At 40.0% G+C, this 24,325-nt stretch overlaps 1 protein-coding gene across 50 annotated transcripts in view; it reads left to right on the top strand.

Annotated features, from left to right (window-relative positions):
* Abi3bp (ABI family member 3 binding protein) overlaps positions 1 to 24,325 on the top strand; it is a 216,700-nt gene that overhangs the window by 116,450 nt on the left and 75,925 nt on the right. For 33 of the 50 annotated variants that reach the window (XR_015633416.1, XR_015633403.1, XR_015633399.1 and 30 more), the window contains exons 8-19: positions 401 to 472; positions 933 to 1,025; positions 5,061 to 5,138; positions 7,043 to 7,117; positions 8,037 to 8,111; positions 9,085 to 9,156; positions 9,569 to 9,643; positions 15,893 to 15,955; positions 16,955 to 17,029; positions 17,577 to 17,651; positions 18,552 to 18,626; positions 23,293 to 23,334. Coding sequence is in view for 31 of the 50 variants with exons in the window: in XM_087577312.1 (XP_087433438.1) it covers positions 401 to 472; positions 933 to 1,025; positions 5,061 to 5,138; positions 7,043 to 7,117; positions 8,037 to 8,111; positions 9,085 to 9,156; positions 9,569 to 9,643; positions 15,893 to 15,955; positions 16,955 to 17,029; positions 17,577 to 17,651; positions 18,552 to 18,626; positions 23,293 to 23,334 (870 nt within the window). In the remaining 19 variants the exon portion in view is untranslated. The remainder of the gene's footprint in view (positions 1 to 400; positions 473 to 932; positions 1,026 to 5,060; positions 5,139 to 7,042; positions 7,118 to 8,036; positions 8,112 to 9,084; positions 9,157 to 9,568; positions 9,644 to 15,892; positions 15,956 to 16,954; positions 17,030 to 17,576; positions 17,652 to 18,551; positions 18,627 to 23,292; positions 23,335 to 24,325) is intronic. The other 17 variants (XR_015633409.1, XR_015633408.1, XR_015633402.1 and 14 more) reach the window with 4 other exon arrangements.

Below are 24,325 nucleotides of genomic sequence, written 5' to 3'. Positions count from 1 at the left end.
CTAAAGGCAGGGCCAGGGCCAACTGCAGTCACTGAAAGACTCTTTGATTTGAAGATATGTTTTCTAACTTCATATTGTTTTGGCATTGCAGTATTTTATGCTAGTTCTTCTTTGCTTTGTGGGGAGGGCAGAACGCACAGAGAGTAGAGACAGAATTTTCCAGTATTTAGAATGGGATACTTTGTGCTAGAATGATAAAGACAGGCTTTGTTACCAAAAGGATGGTAAGGGAAGGCATATCTAATTCTTCTGTTGACTCTGTAGCCAACCCACTGGGTTGCTTCCCCTAATTGATACGTTTAGATTCAGACTGTCGAGGGACAGTAACTTTACACTCTCAGCTTTGTATTGGTTCCTGTGCTCATCCCTACCACACTGTTGTCTTCTTATATTTCACCAGTGATTCAGAATGTTACCCACAGGGCTTCAACCAAGTCCCCAGACAAGATTCCTTTTGGAGGAACAATATTGGGTAAGTCCATCGTAAAATGTGTATCTAGAATGGGCAATCTAGGCTATCATTAGAACAATATGCTTCTAATGGGGTTTTGTACTATGAGCAAGTGTACTAAATTAGCGCCCCTTCATTTTACTGTTTTTAACTTCTTGGCTGTGTCCATTCTAAGCTACCACCCAAGAGACACCACCTGTATCTTGGCATGTTAAAAGTGGGGATGGAAATTGTTGTAGCCAATGGGAAAATTTTGAGCCTGTGAATTTGAACCCAAGGGATTTCTGTTGATGAGTTCTAGATATGGGAAACACTATTTAAAAAGGCGAGGTCATATATTTCTGCATTTTTAATGTGGAGTTAAAGTTAACCAGGAAGGAAGTATCAACCTTTTGGTTCTGCTTTATGATTCCCCACGGTTTGTTTTTGACTGATAGATTTTCTTCCTCTTCTTACACTTATATCTTTAATTTCTTTACAGTTCATCTTATTATTCCTGGTCTTAACGATTCCACTGTAAAACTTCCCTCATCCATAATGCTTGAGATTTCGGATGCTCTCAAGGCACAATTAGGTAAGCAAAGGCTTTTCAACACACACTAGCACTGTGACTATGTAAGGAATATTTCAGATGAGTCATTTGAGGGCAAAATAATGAGGAGGAGGAACTGTAAGAAAAGCTATTTTATATGTATGCATATACATGTGGAAGAGAACTGGGCATTGGCATCTGGAATGCACCCGTTGAATAGGTGTACTTTCTGAATTTTCCTGAATTATATTCATTGAGCAGCCATTAGGTATTTTCAGGGGGAGCTGACATAAAAGGAACATAAGGATGATTGTGTGCTTTGCAACGATATTGCTGCCGCCTTCTAGAAAGAATTTGGGTACAAATTATGTGAGGTAGAAAACACCAGCAAGATCCCCTTCAAAGAGAATAATTCTGGTAGCTGCATTTGACTATCAGATTGGGCTCAAAGTTGTTTCTCTGGCAGTAGGTCTGAAACTTAGATGACGACCATTCTGACTGAAGTGAGACAAAATACTAGGATAGTTTGAAGGATGTTGAGTTCTTTTTCTGTTTTCATGTGTACTGGGTGGTATATGTGAGTTAATGTATGTGTGTTTGTATGTGTGTATATATATGTATGCATGATCATAGATACGTGTATGTGTACACATGGAGGACTGAGGGAGGTTTATCTGTAAATCATCCTGAATGATTCCTTATCAAACATAAGCTTACTGTTCTGGTCACTCTTGCCTGCCATCTTGTTCTGGGAATCCTGTGTCTCTGCCTTCTGAGGGCAGAATGATAAGATGGGCCACCATGCATGCCCACATGACATTCAGTAAGCTTCGGGGGGTCTGAGCTCTCTAATCTTCTGTGACAAGTGCTTTCGCCACTGAGCTACCCTCTAGGATGTTTCTGGAACACTTTTTTAAATGGTTCTCCATTTGAGAACTCTCTTTAGCCCATTTTTTACTTAGATTGTTTTCTTAATGTTTAGGCTTTCTTTTTAATAGTTCTTGTGTATTGTAGACACTAATTCTCTGTAAGATTTATAGCTCAAAAATCTTACAGTCTGTGGACTGCCTCTTGGCTGATTTATTTGCAGTTACGTTTGCTGTACCAAAGCTTCTGGGTTTTCTGAGACCCTGTTTGTTGGTTTTGTTTCTTGTTTCTTATCTAAAATATCCTTCTCTATGCCTAGATGTTGAGGTAATTCCGTCTTTATGCGCTATAGTAGTTTCAGACTATTATTTTGTTTTATTATCTTGTTTCAAGTCTTATTTTGTTTTAGTTGATGGTGATTATGTATTTGCATATGAGCAACACTTCATTATGGATGTGCAAAGTATAACAATGAGTTCGAGATAATTGGCATATTCATCACCTCGGACTATGAAATGTCTTTGCTCTCTCCAGCAGCTATTCTGCAATGTCCCATTAACTGCTGTCAGTCACAGTCAGCCTATCGTACTGTACAATGTTATGGAGGATATTTATATATTTAGAAGTTGAGTTTATTTATGAATCATAGCTTCCAGATGTTTCCTTTCAATCCCTAAGCAACTCTTCATTTCGTTAATTGATTGTTTTGCTGTGTAACACTCCCTTTTTTTTCTCCACAAAATTGCATGGAAAGAAACACTTTTTATATTACCAAGGGAGAAATAAACTTCCCAAAGTTAATTATCACTGCAATTCAGAAAAGTTGTATTTTTTTGAGGGAATAAATCCTAAAAATAATAACCCCATTTCAGCAGAGCCCATCATGGGACATCAAGAGATGTAACAGCTTTTGTTCTAAGAACACATGGTGTGAATAAATAAACAAGAGAAGTCACATGCACACATTCATCTCCAAGGGACTTACAGAGGGTTTGCCAAAGCCAAGACACCCCCTGCCAAAAGTTAAGAGAAATAACAGTGTTGAAAAGAATATAAAAGAAAAAATGGAGGAGAAAGAATTACTGAGGTTTGGGCCATAGTTGGATAGTGTTTTACTCTCTGTCGTGATAGCAGGTGTGTATAGTATAGACAAAGTCTCATGGGCTGCAAAGTGATGCTAGAACTCTCTCATCTACATCTATTTCCCATCTCCCAGTTATGGGGCTATCTGGTGTGCCAGATTTAGAAATACCATATCCCTTTACAATAAATTAGCATTGTATACATCTCAAGAATACAAATGTATCTTGAGATGATGGCTTGCCGTGTTTTCCAATTTGTGATTGAATTTTAGGTTAATGTGATTGCCAATTAAAGGCAGCTATTGAATCTAAGAACCTGAAACCATCGGTTTTTGGTCCCTGAGTCTAAGATAAGGGAGGGGAGACTGTAAGTAACACACACACACACACACACACACACACACACACACACACACACACACACACAGAGACAGAGAGATACGGAGAGACAAAGAGACAGAATGACAGTGGGACAGAGACATAAACAGATAGGCAAATGGACAGAGAGATAGGGAGAAGAGACAAAGAAACAGACAGGGACAGAGAAAAGGTTCTAAAGTTAGGTTCCTAGACAAGTAGAGGTTACCAAAATCAAGACCATAGGGGGAAAAGGTAACAAATTGCCTTAACCAAGTTGGGAACACTGGATGGGCCCTTACATTACATTTGAAGAGTTCATCTTCTTGTGGTGCGCATTGAATAGAAGAGAAGCAGAACTCCCGAGAAGCTGTGAGTCAAATGATTTCTTCACTTGATAACAATCAGAATGGTTCAAAGCTGTCACTATGAAAAATGTAAAGAGAGAAAAATCTTGGTAAATATTAGGAGAAAAAATTCTATAAAATGAAAGGCTAAAGTGAAGGCCATTGCAGACAGACTTGTTACTCTTTCTGCCTTGTAAGGAGATTGGAACAGTACTGTTGCCTGTTTCAGTGTTGTGAGCATGCGTGTAGCCATAGACCCTGACCTTCGAGCAGTGCACACTGCACCTGTCCACAGAAATGGATACACCCGAAATCAATGTGTCTGCTTTCTAATTGCGTTCCTATCTGTAAGGAGTAAACTTATTTGTGTCCACATTACATTCAGGGAAGGACGCAGACTTTGCAAGAGTGAGGCCAGCCATAGGTGGCTACAAAATTTCTGTTCTCAAGAAGCTTTGAGAACACAAAGGAGATGAGTTTCTAGCCAGGGACTGGTGTATCCCAGGAACTTGACTGGGGATATCAGATTGGAAATTGAGAATTTTTACTGGTGGGAGTGCAATTTTGATTTAGGAGTGTTCTTTAAGAAAACATCCAAGGTTTAAAAGAAAGGTTTCCTAAAAGATGCATAAAAAGGAAGAAAAACTCCCATTTTACACCAAAATCCTAGAAACTGAATGAGAAGGTATGTGTTAGCATGGGCCTCAAATGAAGGCCACTCACTGTTCATTGTGATTTTGCCACAGATTTTTCCAAATAACTTATTTTTCTGTATCTCTTACTTGTGAGTTTCAAATTTTTCAGTGTTATAACCTGTTACATTTTTTAAACCATCTATAATAATGAAAAATCCATATTGACTTTTTTTTAAAAAAATTAGCTGTCCTTGAATAAAAATAAAGGAACATTTGCAGGTCCGACTATGCCTTGCAGAAACTTTAAGTTGGGTGATAGGATTTATTGATGTAACCATTGTGAGTTTGTCATCCTGTTAAGAATCTTAAGATCTTAAAGAAATTCTAGGGTTAACAGGGGAGAATTTTAAAGTCTGTGTTCTCTTCATACTACTCCTTGGGACAGGACAGCGGACTGGCTGGCAGGAAGAGGTGTGTATAAATAATGTTTTGTTGTTGTTAAGGAAACCGTTAGCTCAGTGGTTAAAGGCACGTATTACTACTTAGTGCTCCTGGTTCGATTTCTAACACCTACGTCATGGCTCACAACCAGCCGTACCTGCAGTCCCTTTTCAGACCATAGTGGGTACCAGGCACACACATGGTACACACACATACAGGCAGACAATAGGCTTCTACACATAAAATGATCAGATAGCTCTATAATAAATTTTGTGGTTGATTATGTTTGCAATAAGGTAGTGTTGAGCACTGTACTATGAGGGAGAAAATTGGCTTTCTTTTTTTCAGCTAAGAATGAAACATTGGCTTTACCAGCAGAATCTAAAACGCCGGAGGTTGAAAAAGTGGCAGGGCAGCCAGTAACAGGTAAGAAGATGCTATTGCAAAAGAAAGAATGTAACATTGTTTCAAAGAGCGAGCGAACTATAGACCTGCTATTGAGAAAATGCAACTTTGTTTCAAATAGTGAGCGAGTTATAAACCTAATTTTTTTAAAGCAAAGAACAAAAAATGATTTTTGATCATAAAACAATAGGAGATTCTAGGGTTTTAAGCTTGGGAAAAGAACAGATGAAAATAGAGCAAGAGTTGGTAGACCAGTGAGTAGCAAGGGAGGTTTGTTTTTGATGATGAATGGAGATGCCCTCAGAGCTGAGGGAGTTTACACTAAGGCTGTTACAGTGCTCCATGGCCTTTCCTCTTGTACAAGCACCACAGACTGGTTTTTTATGGCCCAGTTAGCTTCACAAGTGATCAACATAACAAAGTGTCTTGTATCCCTCATAAATCCATAATGCTGGCTATGAAATTGCGTTGAAATCGTTTAGGAAAAAAATGTCCCTGCAGATTAACAGCCCTAATATAGAGAATCTGTATAGTTTGGCTCCAAAAACAAAAACAAAGAGAAGAGCAAAAACCTTTAAACACGAGGGAAGCACTGTCCCCATAGTTTATCAATGTTACTACCAAACAACCAATGTCTGTTCTCCAAATACATCTACATTAGTCTCAGAAATACTGAGTTTTGGCCAGAGTAATGCCACCTTAGCTAAGATTTTGTCAAACAAACAATGGCCAAGCATTTCCTGAAGTGCCCCATTAGTTAAATCATTCTCATCAAAAATGAGCTTTTTCATTCATAAAATTTCTATAACTTGAGGTGTTGTGGTGTTGCACTTGTACTAAATTTTGGGGCTTGCATTTGGTCAAGAGAGGGTAAGGTTGGTACAGTAACAAAATGACTTAATGAAGCAGATTGAACTAGAATATATCTTAGCAGAGTATGACCTTACTGTAAGAAATGGGCCTTTCTAAGATGTGGTGGAAACCATTTGAGCTACTAGTAGAATCCACTTGGGTAATATTCCAAGCTGATTCTTTTTTATAACTTTGATGTGATCGGTTAATACAGAGAAAAGTACAGGCATGACCAGTGGTTAAACGAGTCTGTGTTTGTGTCAAACATTCTGTCCAGCCTTGATGGGTTAACAACAGAGAAAAGTACAGGCGTGACCAGTGGTTAAACGACTCTGTCTCTGTGTCAAACGTTCTGCCCAGCCTTCCAAGTTACACTTTCTTCTTTTGGCATGATGTCTGACAAAAGTCTTCAGATTTCCCAACTTTCTGCCAAGCTCTCCCCAGAACTTTCCACTTCAGAAATACTTGGGTAATCCCCAGTGCTTATTATCCAGTATTGTTTAGTATGTGTCCTTGCTGCAAAATTCTAGGGTTTTGCAGAATGTTAAAATCTCGGGGTTCATGGTTATTACTTCTCCACATCTTCTACCCACAGTCTTCATTACCTTTAATGGAGCAGCTCACGGAAAACACCGAACCCACTCTCAGGCTGAACATTTGAACACTGCCCACAATTCAGCCTGGGCCTAAGCTCTTCTGGTTATTTGTGGGGTGTAGAGGAAATCTAATAGCATAATTGTTTTATTTAACCCTGGAAATTTTTTCTATTTAATTATTCTCTTAAGCCACTGTGAGCCTTTGTACCATTGGCATCACACTAAGCCATGGAAGAAGAAAGAGAAGACAAAACGTTCAGATTGCTGTGAAAAATAGCTTCATGGGGGGAGGACCTGGGTGATCCCACCCTGGGAAGGGCGGATCAGGGAGGACAGGCAGCCGGGCACCTGGGGGAAGTAGGCAGTGTCACCCTAGGGAATTGGGAAGATATGTAGGCCAACAGAAGGTGTGCTGAGCCCAAGTGGCTTCCTTAGTTTACCATCTCTTAGCTCACAAAGTTATGTTTTACTTTTCAGTGACTCCGGAAACAGTTTCAAGAAGCACTAAGCCCACCCTGGCTAGTGCTTTAGACACTGCAGAGACAGCACTGGGTAATACTAAAAACTGTCTATCCATCTCCCTCCCCCAACAACAGAACAGCAATTATGGCAAACCCCAGTGCTGACAGGTTTAACACTGCTTTATTCTGCCATGCCTCTTCTCCCTCCTCCTTTCTTCTTCTTCCTCTTCCTCTTCCTCTTCCTCTTCTTCTTCCTCTTCTTCTTCTTCTTCTTCCTCTTCTTCTTCTTCTTCTTCTTCTTCTTCTTCTTCTCCTCCTCCTCCTCCTCCTCCTTTCTCCTCCTCCTCCTCCTTTGTCCTCCTTCTCCTTTCTCTTCCTCCTCCTCCTCCTTTCTTCTCCTCCTCCTTTCTTCTCCTCCTTCTCCTTCCTTCTCCTCCTTCTCCTTTCTTCTTCTTCTGCTTCTGGAATTGACATTCCCATTTCTTGGACAAGTTCTACTTGAAGAGTTAGCACCATGCCTGGTGACTAACCAAACAGGCAGGTGTGGATGCTACATACTAACTGCATGACCCTTCTGACCCATCTTGTGGGTTGGTGGGCAAGAGTACAGCGTTTAAGCCTCGAGAGCTGCTGGGAATCTTGACTCTCTCTGGGATTTCTGCCCAGATCAGCTATGGGAAATCTTGTGCCAACTAAATTTGGGAAGAATCACCAAGAGACTTGCTATTTAATGAGAATTTCAGTTGCTCATGGTAACTGCTGTTTCTATCTGCTGTTTTACCCAAAAGAATCTATCTTGCTTTTCATATTTGTTCTCTTCCCTTGAAGAAAAGGAACAGCATGTGTTTGGCTGTGCACATATGATGCTGACCTAAAAGACACCTCCCATCTAACAGCTATGTGACTTTTCCAGGGAGAGCCAGCTCTTTCTATGAAAGTCATGGACTGCTTGCTGCACACTAGTCTGTTATGAAGTGTCACGTTGCTAACCATGTCCTTCTTTGTTGTAGTCCTCAGTGAGAAGACACCAGAAACAGCACAATCTGTTCTAATCCCTGAGTCTGAATTGCTTTTGAGCTCTTTAGGTAAAAGTCGTCAAACAATGAAGCATTGGTGGATGCTACTTTGGGGATATTATGCATGACTAACAGAAACCCTTGGAGGCAACTTTATCCCAATAAACAAGAAAAGAAGGACAAATAATACAGAACTCAACACCCAAACCTTAAATGCAATTTTTAAACATTTGTAATTTAGGGCCTTAAAGAGGCTTTTCTATGACAACACCACTGATAGGTATTTTTTTTGTCTTTTTTTTTTTTTTTTTGGTGGTGCTGGTGACATTGTTATTTTATTGTTTCACTCAGAATCATATAAGGCTAAACAAATTGGCATCATCTTTTTATTTTCAAATTGGTATCTTATCTTTTTTTCAAAGTTTTAATTTACTTCTAGCTTTATCTTTACAGATAAGACATATTAGATGTTTCTATAGATCCCTTAGGATTCTTAGAATTTCTTTATGAATGAATATTCAGATAGAGCAGAATATACATAGGGTTGTGTAGGTGCCTTATGGTTTGCAAAGCTCTCACGTAGATGTTTCTAATTCAATGTGTTTGGTGCTTTGTATGGATTAAAGCAAATTATACCCAAGAACACATAAACGAATGTATTTTTCATTTTCATTCCATTTTCATGTATATTTTCAACTGGTAAATGTAGATAAAAAACAAGCCTGAATCCCTCATTTACTGGCTTGATGATAAAATGCCAAAGAAGGAACTGTGCACTGGGCATGGTGCTCTATCCTGTAATGACTGAACAGGAAACAGCACACACAAGGAGTATCATGAATTCCAAGACAGCCTAGGCTACATGACATCTCAAAAGACAGTTATCTTTCATTGAAACAGAAGTAAAACAATTCTACTGAGTATATGTTTGACCTACGGGTGAAATTTTTTATCTTGTATTTGTTATTTCAGTAACTTTGAAACATTTAAATAGCTTTTTTGTTTTTATGCCCCTGCCCTAACTATGTGTGCTTTATTCCAGCTCCAAAAGGGTCCCCAGAGTTTCCTGAGGCGAAAACAGCCTTCCCATCCGAGAAACCTGGGGGTTCCCTGGGTAAATAGAAGTGCTTTGTTTCCGATGCTTTGAATGTGCATGATGGGCTAAGGTGTAGCCCTATGACAAAATGCTGGCCTGCCACATATGGGGTCCTGGACTTGGTCACAAGCATTACATAAGGCGGGTGCTGATCGGTTCTGTAGAACACATCGACAGAGCCCTTTCTCTGTGAAGCCAAATGAACTAATGTGCTTGGGAAATCAGTAGTTGGTTGATGCCTATTACTTCTGCATGATCTTTCTGCTTGTTGGCTGTCTGGCTGGGTGCACATTGACTTTTACATATACAGTGACTGTAAATTGGATCCATATGAGCTTTGCACTGCAGTTTTTCCCACCCACTTACCTATCCCAGCAGTCTGTCTGTCTGTCGTAATACATTCAGCACCTTCTGGTTCTCTCTAATGTAGCTTCAAGTGAAGAGCCATGGGTGGTACCTGGAGCTAAAACATCTGAAGATTCCAGAGTTGTGCAGCCTCGAACTGGTAACTGCATTCTTTAAAAAAATAAAAATTAACACTGTCTGGCATTACTTAATAGGTCCATTATTAGTCACCAATCTACCTTATGGAAAATAGAGATACGTTTCTCTTGTTTCTGCTGATGTACAAGCATGCATCTCTCTAAGCACTAGTTTAAGTGGAACCATCCCAATTTATGTTAAGCTTCAAAGAAAGATTTAAAACTAGGTTATTCGTGATCTCAATAATTTATACATTTCAGAGTTGATATATTTGCATTCTTCAGTAGTTGATATATTTGTATTTTCATTTACGTGAACCTTTCTTACTTTTTAATTTGGGGTATATTTGTGCATATGCCAAGCTGCATCCTCTGCAGTTTTAATATATAGCATTAATTTCAAATTACTCGAGTAGCTTCCCTTGTTTAGTTATAACCTGAAGAACACAGACTCTGAGGAACTGGGGATCTCTTTGAAGATGTTCGGAAAGTTTTCGCTTTTTTCTGTCTCACGTGAAACGAACGATGAGCAGAAGGGAAGTGGCTCTTTGCCTCTCTTGGTTGAATACATTCAGAAAGTGAGAGGACCTGTGAGTGAGGATCTCCACACCTGTAACTAGATGGCAAGATGATCCGGATGGCTGTTAGCACAAACCGTCAGCATTAGCAAGGGTGCGGGCAGTCGTGGTTTTGCCTGTGTTCTCTGTGAATACCAGAATAATTTTGATTTTTGTCTTGATCTAGTTCATAGCAGAAAGGCCTCACATATAACATTAATATCCTTGGGGATTGCTGACATTCAGCAGCTGACAGCCATGGGCCAGATTAATCACGAAATGTAAAATATCGTTGCCTTTTGTAAAATTTATTTTGCTTGGAACTTACTGGAAAATTTGCTACCTTGATGTTCTGCATCAAGACTTCAGAATGAGTGTTCTCATAAAGGCCTCTACACCACCTTTTGAGATATAAAGGACAGCTGAGAATTCTAGCTTGCTTGCTTCTGGAACCTCCTGGGTTATTTTGATGGTTTCTGGCAATGAAGGAACAGGATATTTGAGGTTTGGAGCCTTGCAAGAAATACAAGATACATAGTCACTTAATATATTCTCCCCCGTTCTCAGTCTGGGTGCCCGCATCTCTCACTAGCTCTGTATGCTGTGATTTTATTATGTGAACTTGCATTTTTGTATAGCCTTCTGTAAAGTATGCTAACTGGGGTTGATTGCGCTTGATTTGCTTGGCAAATCTAATTTTCCATAAAGTATATAAAGGAAATCATAAAAACGTGCTCTATAATAGCGCATACCAGGATGTAAAATTACTTCTAAATTCTGTGTTTAAAGGAAACTGGCCAAATCTTTGAAATACTTCAGTGCTGTGACAGTTTCTCAGTTTCTAGTGATGCAGTACAGTTAGACTCATATTCTATTAGACAGCGGCCAGTCTGCTCTAATTCCAGTGTTAGAGTAGGAAGAGTTCTAGAAAATACTAGACCTTTTACTGTCTGATGGATGGTGCACTGTGTCCTATTATCTACATGCTGTTGGGTCCTTTCCCCCCTTAGAATCACATAATCTCTACACTAATATTCCTCTATGAAACTCAGAAGCCTCTGGACCCAATGTCACTTGCATTTCTGAAGGCCTTCAGCATGGTTAGTTCCTTTTATAGTCAGGCGATACACGAGGGACTTACCCCCAGGACGGGCAGACAAGCAATAGTCAGACTCACCAATTTCTTTCACAATCACTCCATTGAATTGAAAAATGAAGCAGTGCCATGTAACACACTTTGGAATTTTGGGAACAGAGTTTCACAACAGGGAATTACATGTTCTTCTCTGTCCTATGAGTGTGATAACCTGAATTACTCCGTAAGTGTTCTCTGAGGACTTGCGCAGATTTCATAAAAAGATGTCAAGTTTCTGTGTTTTCATGGGCAACAGAGCTGGAAAAGCTCCTAAATCACAAAGCATGGATGTGATGTCTAACATCCTGACACCATACAGGAGATACAGACGACAGACATGAAGTTCCCATTTCTGGCTTGACAGTACTAGTGTTAAGCCTCCTTAATTTATTTTAAACATTCCGTATAAAAACTATCATTTAGTACCACAAAGATTCGGAATCAAAGGAAGAAAATGGTCACAACCCCAGAAAGATACAATGCATTTGATTCCAGCATTAGAAAAACCCTTCTGTCTGTCCTTCCCCAAAGTGTTTGAACAACTGAATCGCCCACCACCACCACCACCACCACCCCCTGCCGAATATATTGAGAATTATCACAAAAGCTGTCTTTCTCTCATGAAATCATTTCATTGTAAGCCACAAGCCATCTTTTAGAGACGGGTCAGGATGGAGGACAATCAGTGTCCCCGCCAGCGGGGACCCAGTTATTCAGGGTCCCGAAGGGGCGCTACCCTTGGGCCTAAATGGGGGGCGAGAGAAGAAGGAGACCAAGCAAGATTCTGTTGTCAAGGTCTCGTTTATTGAGAGAAATGTACAGCATTTAAAGCTCTGAGGCAGGAATAGAAGCGGGAACTGAAGCTTAGGGTGGGGGAGTTTGGGAAATGCCCAAGGATATAAGGTGAATCACTACACTGCAAGATATCCTCCTATAACAAAGAGGCAACAGTCTTCCGGGGACATGTTCTTTGAAAAGGTCGAACCCTTCTCAGGAATCCGCTCAGGGACATCCGGTGTTTTGCTCAGGCTGAAACATCCTGTCATTGCTCCCAGGGTCTTCCTGGGAGAGGCTCTTAGTTCAACAATCTCAAGTCTGTATGGCAGTCATTTCAAGGTTAAACCTCTGTGGCCATGCAGCCCAGAGTCAAGTAGCCACCTTGAGCTATGCAGTCCACATTGCAGCTTTCTTTAAGAGAAAGCTTAAGCTTCGCCATTTTCCGTGTTGAATTCCTACATACTTTGTAGAATTATAGAAACTAGCGTCACATAGCTAGGCCCTGTGAACTAAACAGCTCCGCTAGCATGAGGAGAAATGTATTAGCTGGAATGTTTGTATCCTGGGTGATTTGTTTAGAGTTGTTGAAAGGAGATAAACTCTGTGTTTGGACCTTACTGCCTCCTCTGTGAAGTGCTGATTAGCCCAGAACTGGCTCACCCATCCAGATTAAACCCTAGAGAGGATGGAAAGTAGGAACAAATGACGGTGTTGATACTTTGAGGGCGAGAAGGTAGATTGAAGCATAGCAGATGGTGCGTTGCTTTGTCTTGGCTTCTTAGAGATTTATGGGCTCAACCTTTCATTTTACTTCACAGCCTTCAAATTCAAGTAGAGAGATGCTTTAATTTCCCACTAACTGAAGAGAACATTATTTGTGTATTTAAACAGTACAGAGACTCTATGTTGCTTTCTTAGCCGTGTCCTGCTACGCTCCTTCTTTGCTTCTTCATATGGCTGTAGAAATTCTGTTCTCATGGTCATGCATAACAATGGCAACTCCGGTAGTAGGTATTGAGGTGCACATTTCTACATTACTAAGTGGCTAAAGACATGTTTATCTTCCATGCCCACATCTAGGCCAGAAGGCCATTACTCTTTTGAAGGCCTTAACCTATCTTCCAAACTAGTTTGGGTGCTAAAGTGGGAATTTTACAGGTTAATTCTACTGTTGATCTACTGGGTACTAGGCTCTAGAGTACATAAACCTTGTAAAAACAAAACAGCTATGACAGAATCTCTCCCTGTAAGGTCTTTTATCCATGAAATCATGTTTGGAAGGGAAAATCTTTCATATGGCTACTGATATTCAAGAAATCCAAGCAAAATAGAAGATATTGTTTCTTATTTGAAATGCTTGGTATACTATTCATGACTCTATCTGGGTATCTTTATGTTGGTATTTGAATATATTTAATTTTTCAAAGGAAAAATATATAGCAAATAAAATATAACAAACGATCTGGCAAGTATAAATACTTCTGGAAAGCTGAAAGTAAAATTTTGTACAGTTGTGACTCATTAGTTTGCTTGTCATAGCTTTGAATTGTGCTACCCATTTTAGCTCTCAAATTTGATTTTTCTTTCAACTCTGGTCTCACAGACGACTTGTGAATTAAATATTAAATCTACTGCCTAGTTCCAAATAGCATTAGCATTTTATCCAGTAAAGGCATGGTGGCATGCAGACTGTCTGAAAAACAGTAGCATTCCCCTGAATTCTTGGGGCTGTTCATCAATTTCATACCTAGAATAGTTTGTTAGAAACAGGCCAAACAATTTAGTGAAATCTACCTAGGAAGGCTTAAATGCAAAATTTTGTAAGAACTTATAGATGCCAAAGTTTTTGTAAGGAAATTCAGAACTCACGGTGATTTTAAGAGCACTTTTCAGAGAATTTCTTTTCAGTTCCGCCCTCCTCTCTGACATCTGTAACTTCAGAGTCCAGGGGTTTGATTCAATACAGGAAGTTGAAGTGGTTGCTTTTCAGTCCGTCCAAGCAACATAAGATTTCTAGTGTGTAAAAAGTAGGTTGGGTTTTGTTTTTCTTTTCTTTTTTTATTTACCACTCAACTCTCAAAAAGTTGAGATAGAAATATAGGGAACAACTGTGCTGACTAGTATGTTATTTGAATTCCAAGTATGTTAAAAAGAAAAAAAAAAGACTTGAAAGTAAGGGATTCCTAACAATGCTCAGACATGAACCATAATTACCAGACAATAGCAAAGTGTTGTATTCCCAATGATGCCTGTAGTTGTCAGCCTGGCTTGAAACCTCAAAGTGTAAATATAAGAAGTGGGGTTCATTAATTAATATCCATTAGAATGAAATATAGACTGCAGAAAAATCAATAGAAAGGAGATTTGGTATTTACCATAAATTCAGCCATGGCATTTTCCAGAGGCGTGAATATAAGCCAAGATATTAATTCGTAATTTCACAAGACGAGAGGAACATGTGTAAGTTGAGTGCATTTCCTAACATTTAGAGGGGAACAAAGCTGATGCCTAGATGCTTGACTTGAACCTTAAAGCAGGGCAAGGCTAACTTTACATTAAAATGTTAGGTCCTAATGAAATATGATTCTCACAGCGTGTGCCTATTTTCACACAGGATGTTCTATTTCTGAGGACTTGAGAAGAAGGGACACACTTCTTCTGTGTCCTCTTATAGGATTGCATGAGCTGTTCTCTCTTTTGTGACTCTGTCTCACCCTCTAATACAATCTTACAGCTCCAATTAGCACGGGTTCCATGTCATTAAATTGTCACTGGGTCCAATGACTAAATCCTCCTGCATGCTACGTCCATGCTATTAATTCTATAGGCCGATTCGAATGCCCTAAGTAAGCAGTGTCTACCTCCAGACTCTGATTTCTCTGCCTCTTATTTCCACAGTGACAGTTACTGGTACACCAAGAGAAGAAGATTTTCAGTACTGTTTTTCCTTGCAAGTCTTTTACGGGAACATGAAATTCATCCCTCTATTAAAATAGTTATGTTTGCATGCACCACACTTTCTTCCTTTTATACAGAACATAAAACTCTGCCTTCACATCTACCTGCCTTGTAGAAGGGACCATGAATTTGTGGAGGAACATAAAAAGTTGCCTCTCAATAAAACCAAGAGAGGTGGTGCCAAGTGTGCCTTGGTTTTAGGCCCACTGTCCTTAGCTCTGAAATTAGGGTGAAAATGCACCAAGTCTACAATCCTCCCCTATGAACACTGCAATTATATTTATCACTATAAACCTCGACTTTATGGTCTAGAAAATATACAAACTGGTGGCAATGCCTGTCTCTCCTCTATCTCAGGGGTGGTAACAAGGGTAAAGAGATTAATGCATGAGACAATGTGAACTTTTAAGTACCATTTGCTCCTTAGGTGTACTGTACCGGAGACTTTTACTAAGCAGGAAGATTAAGCAATGGATTCTACAAATAGAACCTTCCGTTTCAATGTGCCTTCTCCTTCCTTCTTTAGAGGCCTCTGTCCTAGCCGCCATATGGCTATTAGATTTGTGTTTCTGCTTGTTTGAGTTCTTTGACTTAGGGCTGGCTTCACTTCATTATAAACAAATGACAACATTTTCACAGCATTTCTAGGCCAGGGCCACAGCATGGTAAATTCCTGCAGCTAAGACAGCAGTGGTGACTGTCAGCTCAGTCAGTAGTGAGACTTACAGCTCCGGAATTTAGTGCCTATGTAAACCTGTGCTTTAGCCGCCACTAAAATATGTCAGGCCACCACGTGTAACATAGCAAAATTAACATGTCTTTTGTTTTACCTTTCTATTTTTAAGCAACTTACGATGTTGTCTCAAGCTCAGCAACTTCTGATGAGACTGAAGTAGAGCCCCACACAGGTATACCCAACCTTTCCGTGATGCCTCTGGATCCTGGGGGTTCTTATACCTAGTGGTCGCTTTCTTAGTTTTTTAAGATGAAGTGTGCTCCCCAGAGTTCCACAGCAAGTAGTAGCTATCTCCATCTGTGTCAGGGAGACAGCTCCTGTCCATACCTCCCACTGGGGATTAGTCATTATTTTTATCAGTAAACAAACTCTGTCACACAAGGGAGAGTACACAGATAGATGCATCCACCACCGGGGGAAAGTGATGTAACGACATCTTATCCTTTTGTCCGGAAACATTCCAAAAATATTTTGTATTCCTAGAGAGTATTCTGTAGGGCAGTGATTCTCAAATGGGGCTGGCTTAGGATCTCTCCTCTGCACAGGAGCATTTAGCATTGCATAGAGACATATCTGCTCTTAACTACGGGAGGGGGCGCATCTACATCCAGAACATGGAGACTTGGGATACACTGCCGTGCACACAGCAGCCTCTCACAACTGAGCTTTCTTGGGCACTAATTTTATTGCTAAGCTGAGAGGCACTGTACTAGGATGGGAACATCACTCGTTTGTTACAGTCGAGCTCTGTCTAAGTTTTACATTCACTTACTGACCCATCTATGGTGGGCGGAACTTAGTATTATTTGTATGGGAAGCCAAAGATAAATAATTTTATACAGTAGAAAATAAAAACAGTAATAAAATTGAATCCTCATAGTAGGTTCCATTAGCAGCTATAAAACAAGGGAAGAAACTAGAAAAAGGGCACCTGAAAACAAGTTGAATGGGAATAGCTGTTTTATCGTGGGTTCTGATAGTTCTGATGTGTGTTTTACAGAGTGCGGCCATCTTAGTTCTTATTGACTCACTGGCTTAAAGCATTGGTTAGCAATCCCTCCAGTGCCCTTGATATTTTCCTTTTATGGGGCACCACTTCTTACTCAGGAGTTTGTATTTTATCCCCAGGAACTTCTATTCCCTTTATAAATGTTGACATTTATTCCAACAGCAACAAGTGATCCTATTCTGGACTCTGTCCCACCTAAAACTTCTAGAACTGCTGAACAGCCAAGGGCAACACTGGGTAATGTCTTTAACAGAGAAACTGTGCTTTGTTTTCCATTAAATGTTCCATAACCAACGTGGATGCCTTTCTTCCAAAGTGACCATTCGATCCCATTTCATCTAACCATTTCCCTCTTTTCTATTTCTGAACATAGATGAATGATGTATTTTTATACAGGCAGCTTTTATATTCCATTTTATGTATCTGACACTTTCTTTTGTAATAAATGAATTACAAAAGAACGGATTTCCAATCTTTAAGCTGTGAAAAAGGAAAAGCCTTCAGAAACTGCATGGGTATCTTGTCAGTCATCTGCAGCGTCTCTTGCCCTGTGCTTACGGTTTGCATCCCTTGTGTTCATGGACCGAGTTTGCCTGCTCTGAGCAATTAGCATTCTAGCTTTGCCCTGCTTTACATCCCAGTGTCGTCCACCAGCTGAGGACAACATGTATCTTTTCCCATCCTTCTAGCATGCAAGTTATGCCATCTGAAAGCATGCTGAAAGCCCCCAAATACCTCACTTTAACTGAGATTGCTTGGCGGGGTGGGGTGTTTATGTTTCCAGCTCCAAGTGAAGCATCGTTTGATCCCCGAACCGTGGAAATCTTCACCAGTCCTGAAGTACGACCTACGACAGCTGGTAACTGATATCATTTCTGTGTAGTTGTAGGCTTTGAAAGGACAGGTAAAGCGACAGCAAAGAACCCCTGACATTTGCCTCTGGTGTTTTAATGACTAATCATTTCCTTTCTTTCTTTCCAATGGGATCCTTCAAGGAGTTGAGTTATTCAGAGTTAGTCTTGTGACAATCCTCAAGGGATTTGCACAATCCTCAGGGCGATATACGTTGAAAAAGTAGTTTTCTTGGTTTCTTTCAACTTTGTTGACCATAGAAGTATAGCAGAAGTGAGTGATATGTGTTTTAAGTGTATTTCTTTCTATTGAGCACAGTAGTAGCATTCAATCCATGGTAGTTCAGAAAGAACCAAGTGGTGCCTGCATCCTGGATATACCCACAAAGATGTGTGAGAGAGAGTTCGTGTCATATAAAGAAAAATAATGGAGTTCATTCGTGTCTGGTGAAGGCGTTAATGAACTGCAAGATAAAGGTGTCCTGAACGTTCTTCCCCATTCTAGAAATCTAAAATATGGAATAAATCATATAGATACCATATAACATAAATTCTTAATTAATTTGTTATACTCTAAAATTAATTTATGTTCTACCCTAAAATTAATTTATGTTATAATCTAAAGAGCCTCCAAGGTATTCAGTTTCTAGGACCTTTATTTGAGTAGTATTTTCCCTCAAGTAGAAATTTAAGTGGGCCTTTATAGAAACATAATTCTTTTGGGCCAGGGAACACTTAAGCTTATTGAGTATGTACTCTGTAGAAAGCACAGCATGGGCATCTAGGAATTCAAGGAGAACTATGTAGTCCTTGTATTCAGCAGGGTTGTGCATTTATGGTTACTGGCACCATGTGACTGACCTTTGGGAAGTGTCACTTACTGAAGCTGTCTTAACTCTTCTTTCCAGCTCCCCAGCAAACTACATCTATTCCTTCCACACCCAAACAACAGTCAACTCCCAAACCGCCAAGAGTCAAACCTGGTAAATCAACGTCTCTTTAACTTTTCAAATTACTTAAATCCAAATAGATCATGCTTGCTTCCTTAGAGTAAAAAGAAAATTATATTTCTCTGTAGGGCAGTTTCTTTACAATATTTGAAAGTAACTAACAGTAATAGAGAAGAGAAAACAGGGGTCTCCAATAAGATGTTTCTAGATTTGGGGACAAGCTGGGGAAGAGGGCCTGCCACCATAGCTCTGGATGTGTACTGCATTGAAGATCATTTTTGCCCTAGGGCAGTGCTTCTCAACCTGTAGGTCATGGCTCCTTTAGGGGTCGAATAACCAAACCCTTCACAGGGACTGCCTAAAACCATCAGAAAGCACAGATATTTATATTAGGATTCATAACGGTAGTAAATCACAGTTATGAAGGAACAAGGAAAATAATTTTGTGGTTGGGGGGATCACCACAACCTAAAGGGTTGTAACTTTAGGAAGGTCGAGAAACGCTGCCCTAAAGTGTGCTTCTATAGAGAGGAAGTTATTCTGGGCTTCAAGTTTCTTATAACCCGAAGGGTAATAATAATGAAAATAAAATGTAAGGTATAAAACTTTAGCCTGTAGTGCTTATATAGAAGCTCCAAGAAGGATTGAGTTGCAGCCGTGAAGCCTTCAAGTATTTGTAGGATTCAGGTGGAAGAAAGAGGAAGGTTGCAGCCCAAGGAAGTTCATTGCCTAATAGGACGGCCAGGTACTTGCTCGGCAAGCTGACTCACTCCTCTCACTTTGTAATGTCAGTATGTTTTCTGACCTATATGTGTTGCGATGGCTCAGAAATTCTTTCCTCCAAATTTTGTTCAGTGCATACTTTACGGCTGACTACTAGGTATGGCAGGGTTTTGAAAGGTCACTCTGTTCTTGAAGAAGATTTTTACTATCTCTACGTTGTTAATTTTCCCTTCCCGTCACCAGAAAGAACTACAAGTCCAAGGACAAATGCTCCAAAATTTCTAAACATCCCGATGCTACTTAGTGCTGTATCTGTTCTTTCTTCTCACCATGGAGAATGTAGCACCTTGGCTCTTTTGTAAACCATCAGAGGCTGTTTGTTCTAATTATGCTTATCAATCAATTACTAACATCAAAACATACCTCCACTTTCTAGTAGATATCAGTAACAGTGAGAAATAATTAAGCCTAGATTAAAACCAGCCTTTGAGTAGTTACGAGAAAGCAGCAACACTTCCGTAAGCGATTCTCTGTGCCTGGAACATGAGATATTCTTTTAATGGAATATTTCCAAAATCTTCCAAGATGACAAATTCATTCCACTTATTTAGTTTTAGTAGGAGATTTATCTTTTGTGGTTTTTATATAGCAACCTGGGAATCTGCTGATAATTTTGTTTATTTTTAACTCAGTAAAATCCAGCTAACTTCTTTGAAACTTAAAATAGTCTCTCAGTCTAGAAGTGACACCATATGTGATCCTCGGAGAAACTCAGTTTCTCTGATCCTCCGTTGTAGCATTCTCAAAACAACGCTGACAGATTGATTTTTGTGCAACTCTTTGGCTCAAGAAGTTCCAATTTATATGTTGGTATCTGATGCAGTTTTTCCATGGAAAGTATGAAAACCCAACCAGATGACCTCAGCACAACCGGGCCCTTTGGCATTATCGTGTGTTACTCTGAACTTTGTGAGAGATAGTTATGTTCGTGACCATCATGCAGAGAACTCAGAAATCTAGCCACAGGGGTGAGGGCCCCTTGTCTGTATTACAGCATACTTTCCAGCCCCGTAGTTGACTGGAATTCTGAATAACAGCCTTTCAGCTGGCAAGGCGGGAGTGGGTTCCATCTTCTAAGAACCCTGTTTGTTTGGAACTCCTCAGTTCTGGTTGTAGGGCCAGAAAGAGCTGTTTCTTGAACGTGCCAAGCCTTCTGAGTTGAGGGTGATTTTTGTATTCTGTTTACTGCTCAGGCGATTTTATGCTATCTTTCTAAGGTCTAGAAGGCTCTTTGGTAAAAGTGCCTATTTAAGGATTGTGGAACGTATCGAATGATCCAGTATCCACCTTTTACAGTTTATCTGGAACTTACACAACAGTCTTGGATATCAATTTATAAAACTAGCTTTGGAGAGCTTCGGTGGTTCTAACTGTCACTTGTCATGTGAATTTTAAAGCCTTCGCTCTCGAGAGAATGCATTCTATGCTCTGCTGTGTAAAGGATTCTCAACTTGGATCTGCACCATTGGCATGTTTATACAGCAGTTATTAAAGCCAGAGGTTCTCTGCTTAAGTGGTCATGATTTATTTTCATGATGGTGTCAGGCAACACGAGCAACTGCTAAGAAAATAAATTTGTGTGGCTGGGTCTCCAGGTGTAGGTGGCAGCCTGAAGGAAATAAAGCAGTGTTTCTCAATCTCTAGGTCACAACACTTTTGGGGGGGGGGTGGTTAAACGACACTTTCTCAGAGGTCACATATTAGATATGCTGCATATCAGATATTTACATTGCGATTCATAAAAGTAGCAATATTACAGCTATGGGGTAGAAATAAAAAGAATTTTGTGGTTGGGGTCACCACAACAGGAGGAACTGTATTAAAGGGTCCCAGCATTAAGAATCACTGAGTGGGTATGGCAAGTGTGTGAGTGACCCTGGCCAAGTTTGCCAAATGAAGAAGCCCAGTGTATAAAAAACAAGTGTCCTAGCAGTTTAAAGAGCTCTGTCAGTTGAAGTAGGCAGGAATTAATGTATATGAGTTTTAAAAACAATTCTTAGGTTTGGAATGAGGACAGGACAATTCCATTCCCAGTAGGAGCAGATACCAAGCAGATGGGAAACAGTACTGTGTATTTTGGTTAGCAAATTAAAGAGTCCTCCTTGGTAATTATGTCTGTTAATTTCACAAAAGTTGGAAAGCATAGACAAACTGCCTATAAATATTGGTTGACATTTATTTATGTCATATTACTAGAAATGAATTTAAGATAATTGAATTAGAGGTCACGCTGTTACTCTTTAAAATGTTCAAATAGACACGTAATTGGATTTTTTTTTTGTTATGCTTTGGTTTTTTACCAGAGCTTTTACTTGGAAGCTGGTGTGGTTTTGTTCCTTTGATTTTTTAAGCTTTCTCACAGCCTAGGGTCCTCACCCTTTCCAGCTCCCAGTCAGGATCACCACTTGAGGGGTGGTTAACACTCAATTCTCACAGTAAGGGACAGTGTGTGACCTAAGTCAGCAGAGAGCATGGGAGGGATCTCTGCAAAGCACTTCCTTAGCCACAGACTTTTGGTGTTAAAAATGAGCTCTGCAGACGGTTTCTGTTTCTAGCTGGAGTTCACAAGAGCATGCAAACCACCAAAGGCTTCTTTCTCAGTGTGGAGAATCCCTGATTTTCCCAGTTCAGCTCGAATGCCCGCTTTTCTATTTTGCTTTCCATGTGAGCTGCTTTTGCTTGGTGGTTGGGTTAGTCAGTGAAGCTTCACATTAGTCTCTGGCTTATTTTATATGCATGACCCAGTACATTTCTGAAACCTGGAGCCTCTGCCTTTCCCACATCTGTCTCATACAATGAGAACTGTCACTTTTGTGTATTAATCCACAAGGTGGTATCACACTTGGTTCTGAATGACTATATTTTCTTTCCTTTTGAGTTCTGAAAGCAAGTCATTTAGTCCCTAGAAAGTTGTTACATAAACACCTCTGTTGTGGCCTCTTTCTCTCATCCCTCCCACTCCTGCCCCTATCACTCCTTGCATTTCCCAAACCTGCCACTTTCTCTCACACAGAGTTATCAGGGTTAACTCAGACAAGTACTATCTGAGCCAAATAAATAGGAGGAGAGTTTATGTTGTAATGAAAGCCGATGGGCCAAATCAATTGATTTCTTTTTATAAGAAATAAAATAAGTTCTCATTTCCCCAATGCTTCGAAAATACAGTTAAGTTTAATTATCTTCTTGAGAGAAATTTCTTTTTATTGAGTAGAATAACACAAAATCTGCTGGAAAGAGCCTGCTGGTTGTTTTCTCATAGACATAATAAATGTAACCAAACTATCGTCAGCGAAAATAGAATAGATTTGCTCACATATCATTTGATCAGCGGAGGGTTTGTTATTTATCGTGTTATTTAATTTGTTAAACAGTTCATGAAACCTGAGACCATAATTGGACACACATTGATTTACTAACCAAATGGATTTTGTTTACCAGCAATACATACTCCTAACCATCGTTGGTACCATATGAAGACTTGTGGCCCTTTCACACTAAAGTTTCTTATCTTCTGTGAAAGAACACGAGGTCCAGCCAACCTGGCAGCTTTCAAAACTAACAGAGTGCAGGCATTAGAGGACAGTACACTGCCTTCTTCTCACTTCCTGGGTTGGACATGACCGCTCTGTAGGAAACAAAATGGCAGGTGGCAAGAAATTCAGAACATCCTTGAGACAGCTGTCAGACATTTATAGTAAGAGGCATGGCAAAGACCAGCAGGACAAACGAGAATTCGTAATTCTTTTGCTGGGGTTTATGCAATGGATATGAGGCTAGTAAGCCTTAATAACCTAAGCTGGAACTGCCCATGTCTTCATCAAGGAGTGAACGGATGTGTCTCATGGTAAGGGATGTTTAGCTTCTGCCTTAGGCGAACCCCTCAGCACTGCTCTGATACTTCTTGCTTTCATTGCAGCCCCAGAACCCGAGACTCGACCATCTGCACAGTCAACAAAGGGTAAAGCTGCTTCCTTGAATCAAAGTGGAAAAATAGCCTGTATCACTTTCTGTATCCAACTTTTGTCCTTAGATTCGCTTTGCTTTAAAAACACTTAATTGTTCTTCAGATATCTTTTTTGCAGCTATTTTTTTGCAAGAACATCTACCCTGTGCCTGGGCTTGGCTGAACAGAGGCTCCGGGACACTCATGAAAGCCACACTGCCTTGGATGTGACATTATATTCAAGGAGATTTTCCTTAGCTGCTTCTAACCCGTTATTTCCAGTGGAGACTCCTGGCATCCACAGGCATAGGTGTGCTTCCCTTTGGGAGATGTTTTTTCCCCTCCTCACTTTTCAAAACGCTAACATTTGCAGACTTTCTTGAAAAGCAAGATGATCTTTCCAGATCTGAATATTCTGATGTGTCACCAGATAATCCATTAGAGGTGGGAGGGGGGAGCAACAAAGTTAACACTTATAGCTTCTTTTTCTACAAAAGAGAAAAAAGAAAATCAAACCAAACCCAAACCAAGCAAAGAACAGACCCATCCTGCCACTCTGCTGGCCAGTTACACAACAGTTTCCTTCACAACGAAAATTCCTGCTTAGTGGATTAGATCCACAACTTCCAAAGGCCCAGGCCTCTGCCCCTTTTCCATTTCCTTCTCCAAACTTCAGCTGGCTACATTTTTATTCATTTTGTCTAAAGCCCCAGGAATTGATTTCAGGAGGAAAGGTTACATCTTGTGTGGATAAAATTTCACCACTTACAACTTGCTCAAGCTAGAAGTTTAAAAAATGAGCATATCCTGCATTTTAGTCCATTTTACATTCATTTTTCCTTTGACTTGATTTCCCCCTTGGTAATTTGGTATGCGGTTTCAGGAGCCAGAGCCCTGAGAAAGCATCAGCATCGCCAATAATGTTGGTTGGCCATGCAGTTACTGAGTGGGTGACTACTTCAGGTTCATGTCCATGGAGTACACATCAGTATCCGTTTGCCTTTGT

The sequence above is a fragment of the Rattus norvegicus genome, chromosome 11 (assembly GCF_021556685.1).
Source record: "Rattus norvegicus strain SHRSP/BbbUtx chromosome 11, alternate assembly SHRSP_T2T, whole genome shotgun sequence".
Classification (NCBI taxonomy): Eukaryota; Metazoa; Chordata; class Mammalia; order Rodentia; family Muridae; genus Rattus; species Rattus norvegicus.
Note: the sequence above shows the minus strand (reverse complement) of the source record. Positions and strands in the feature narration are given on the sequence as shown.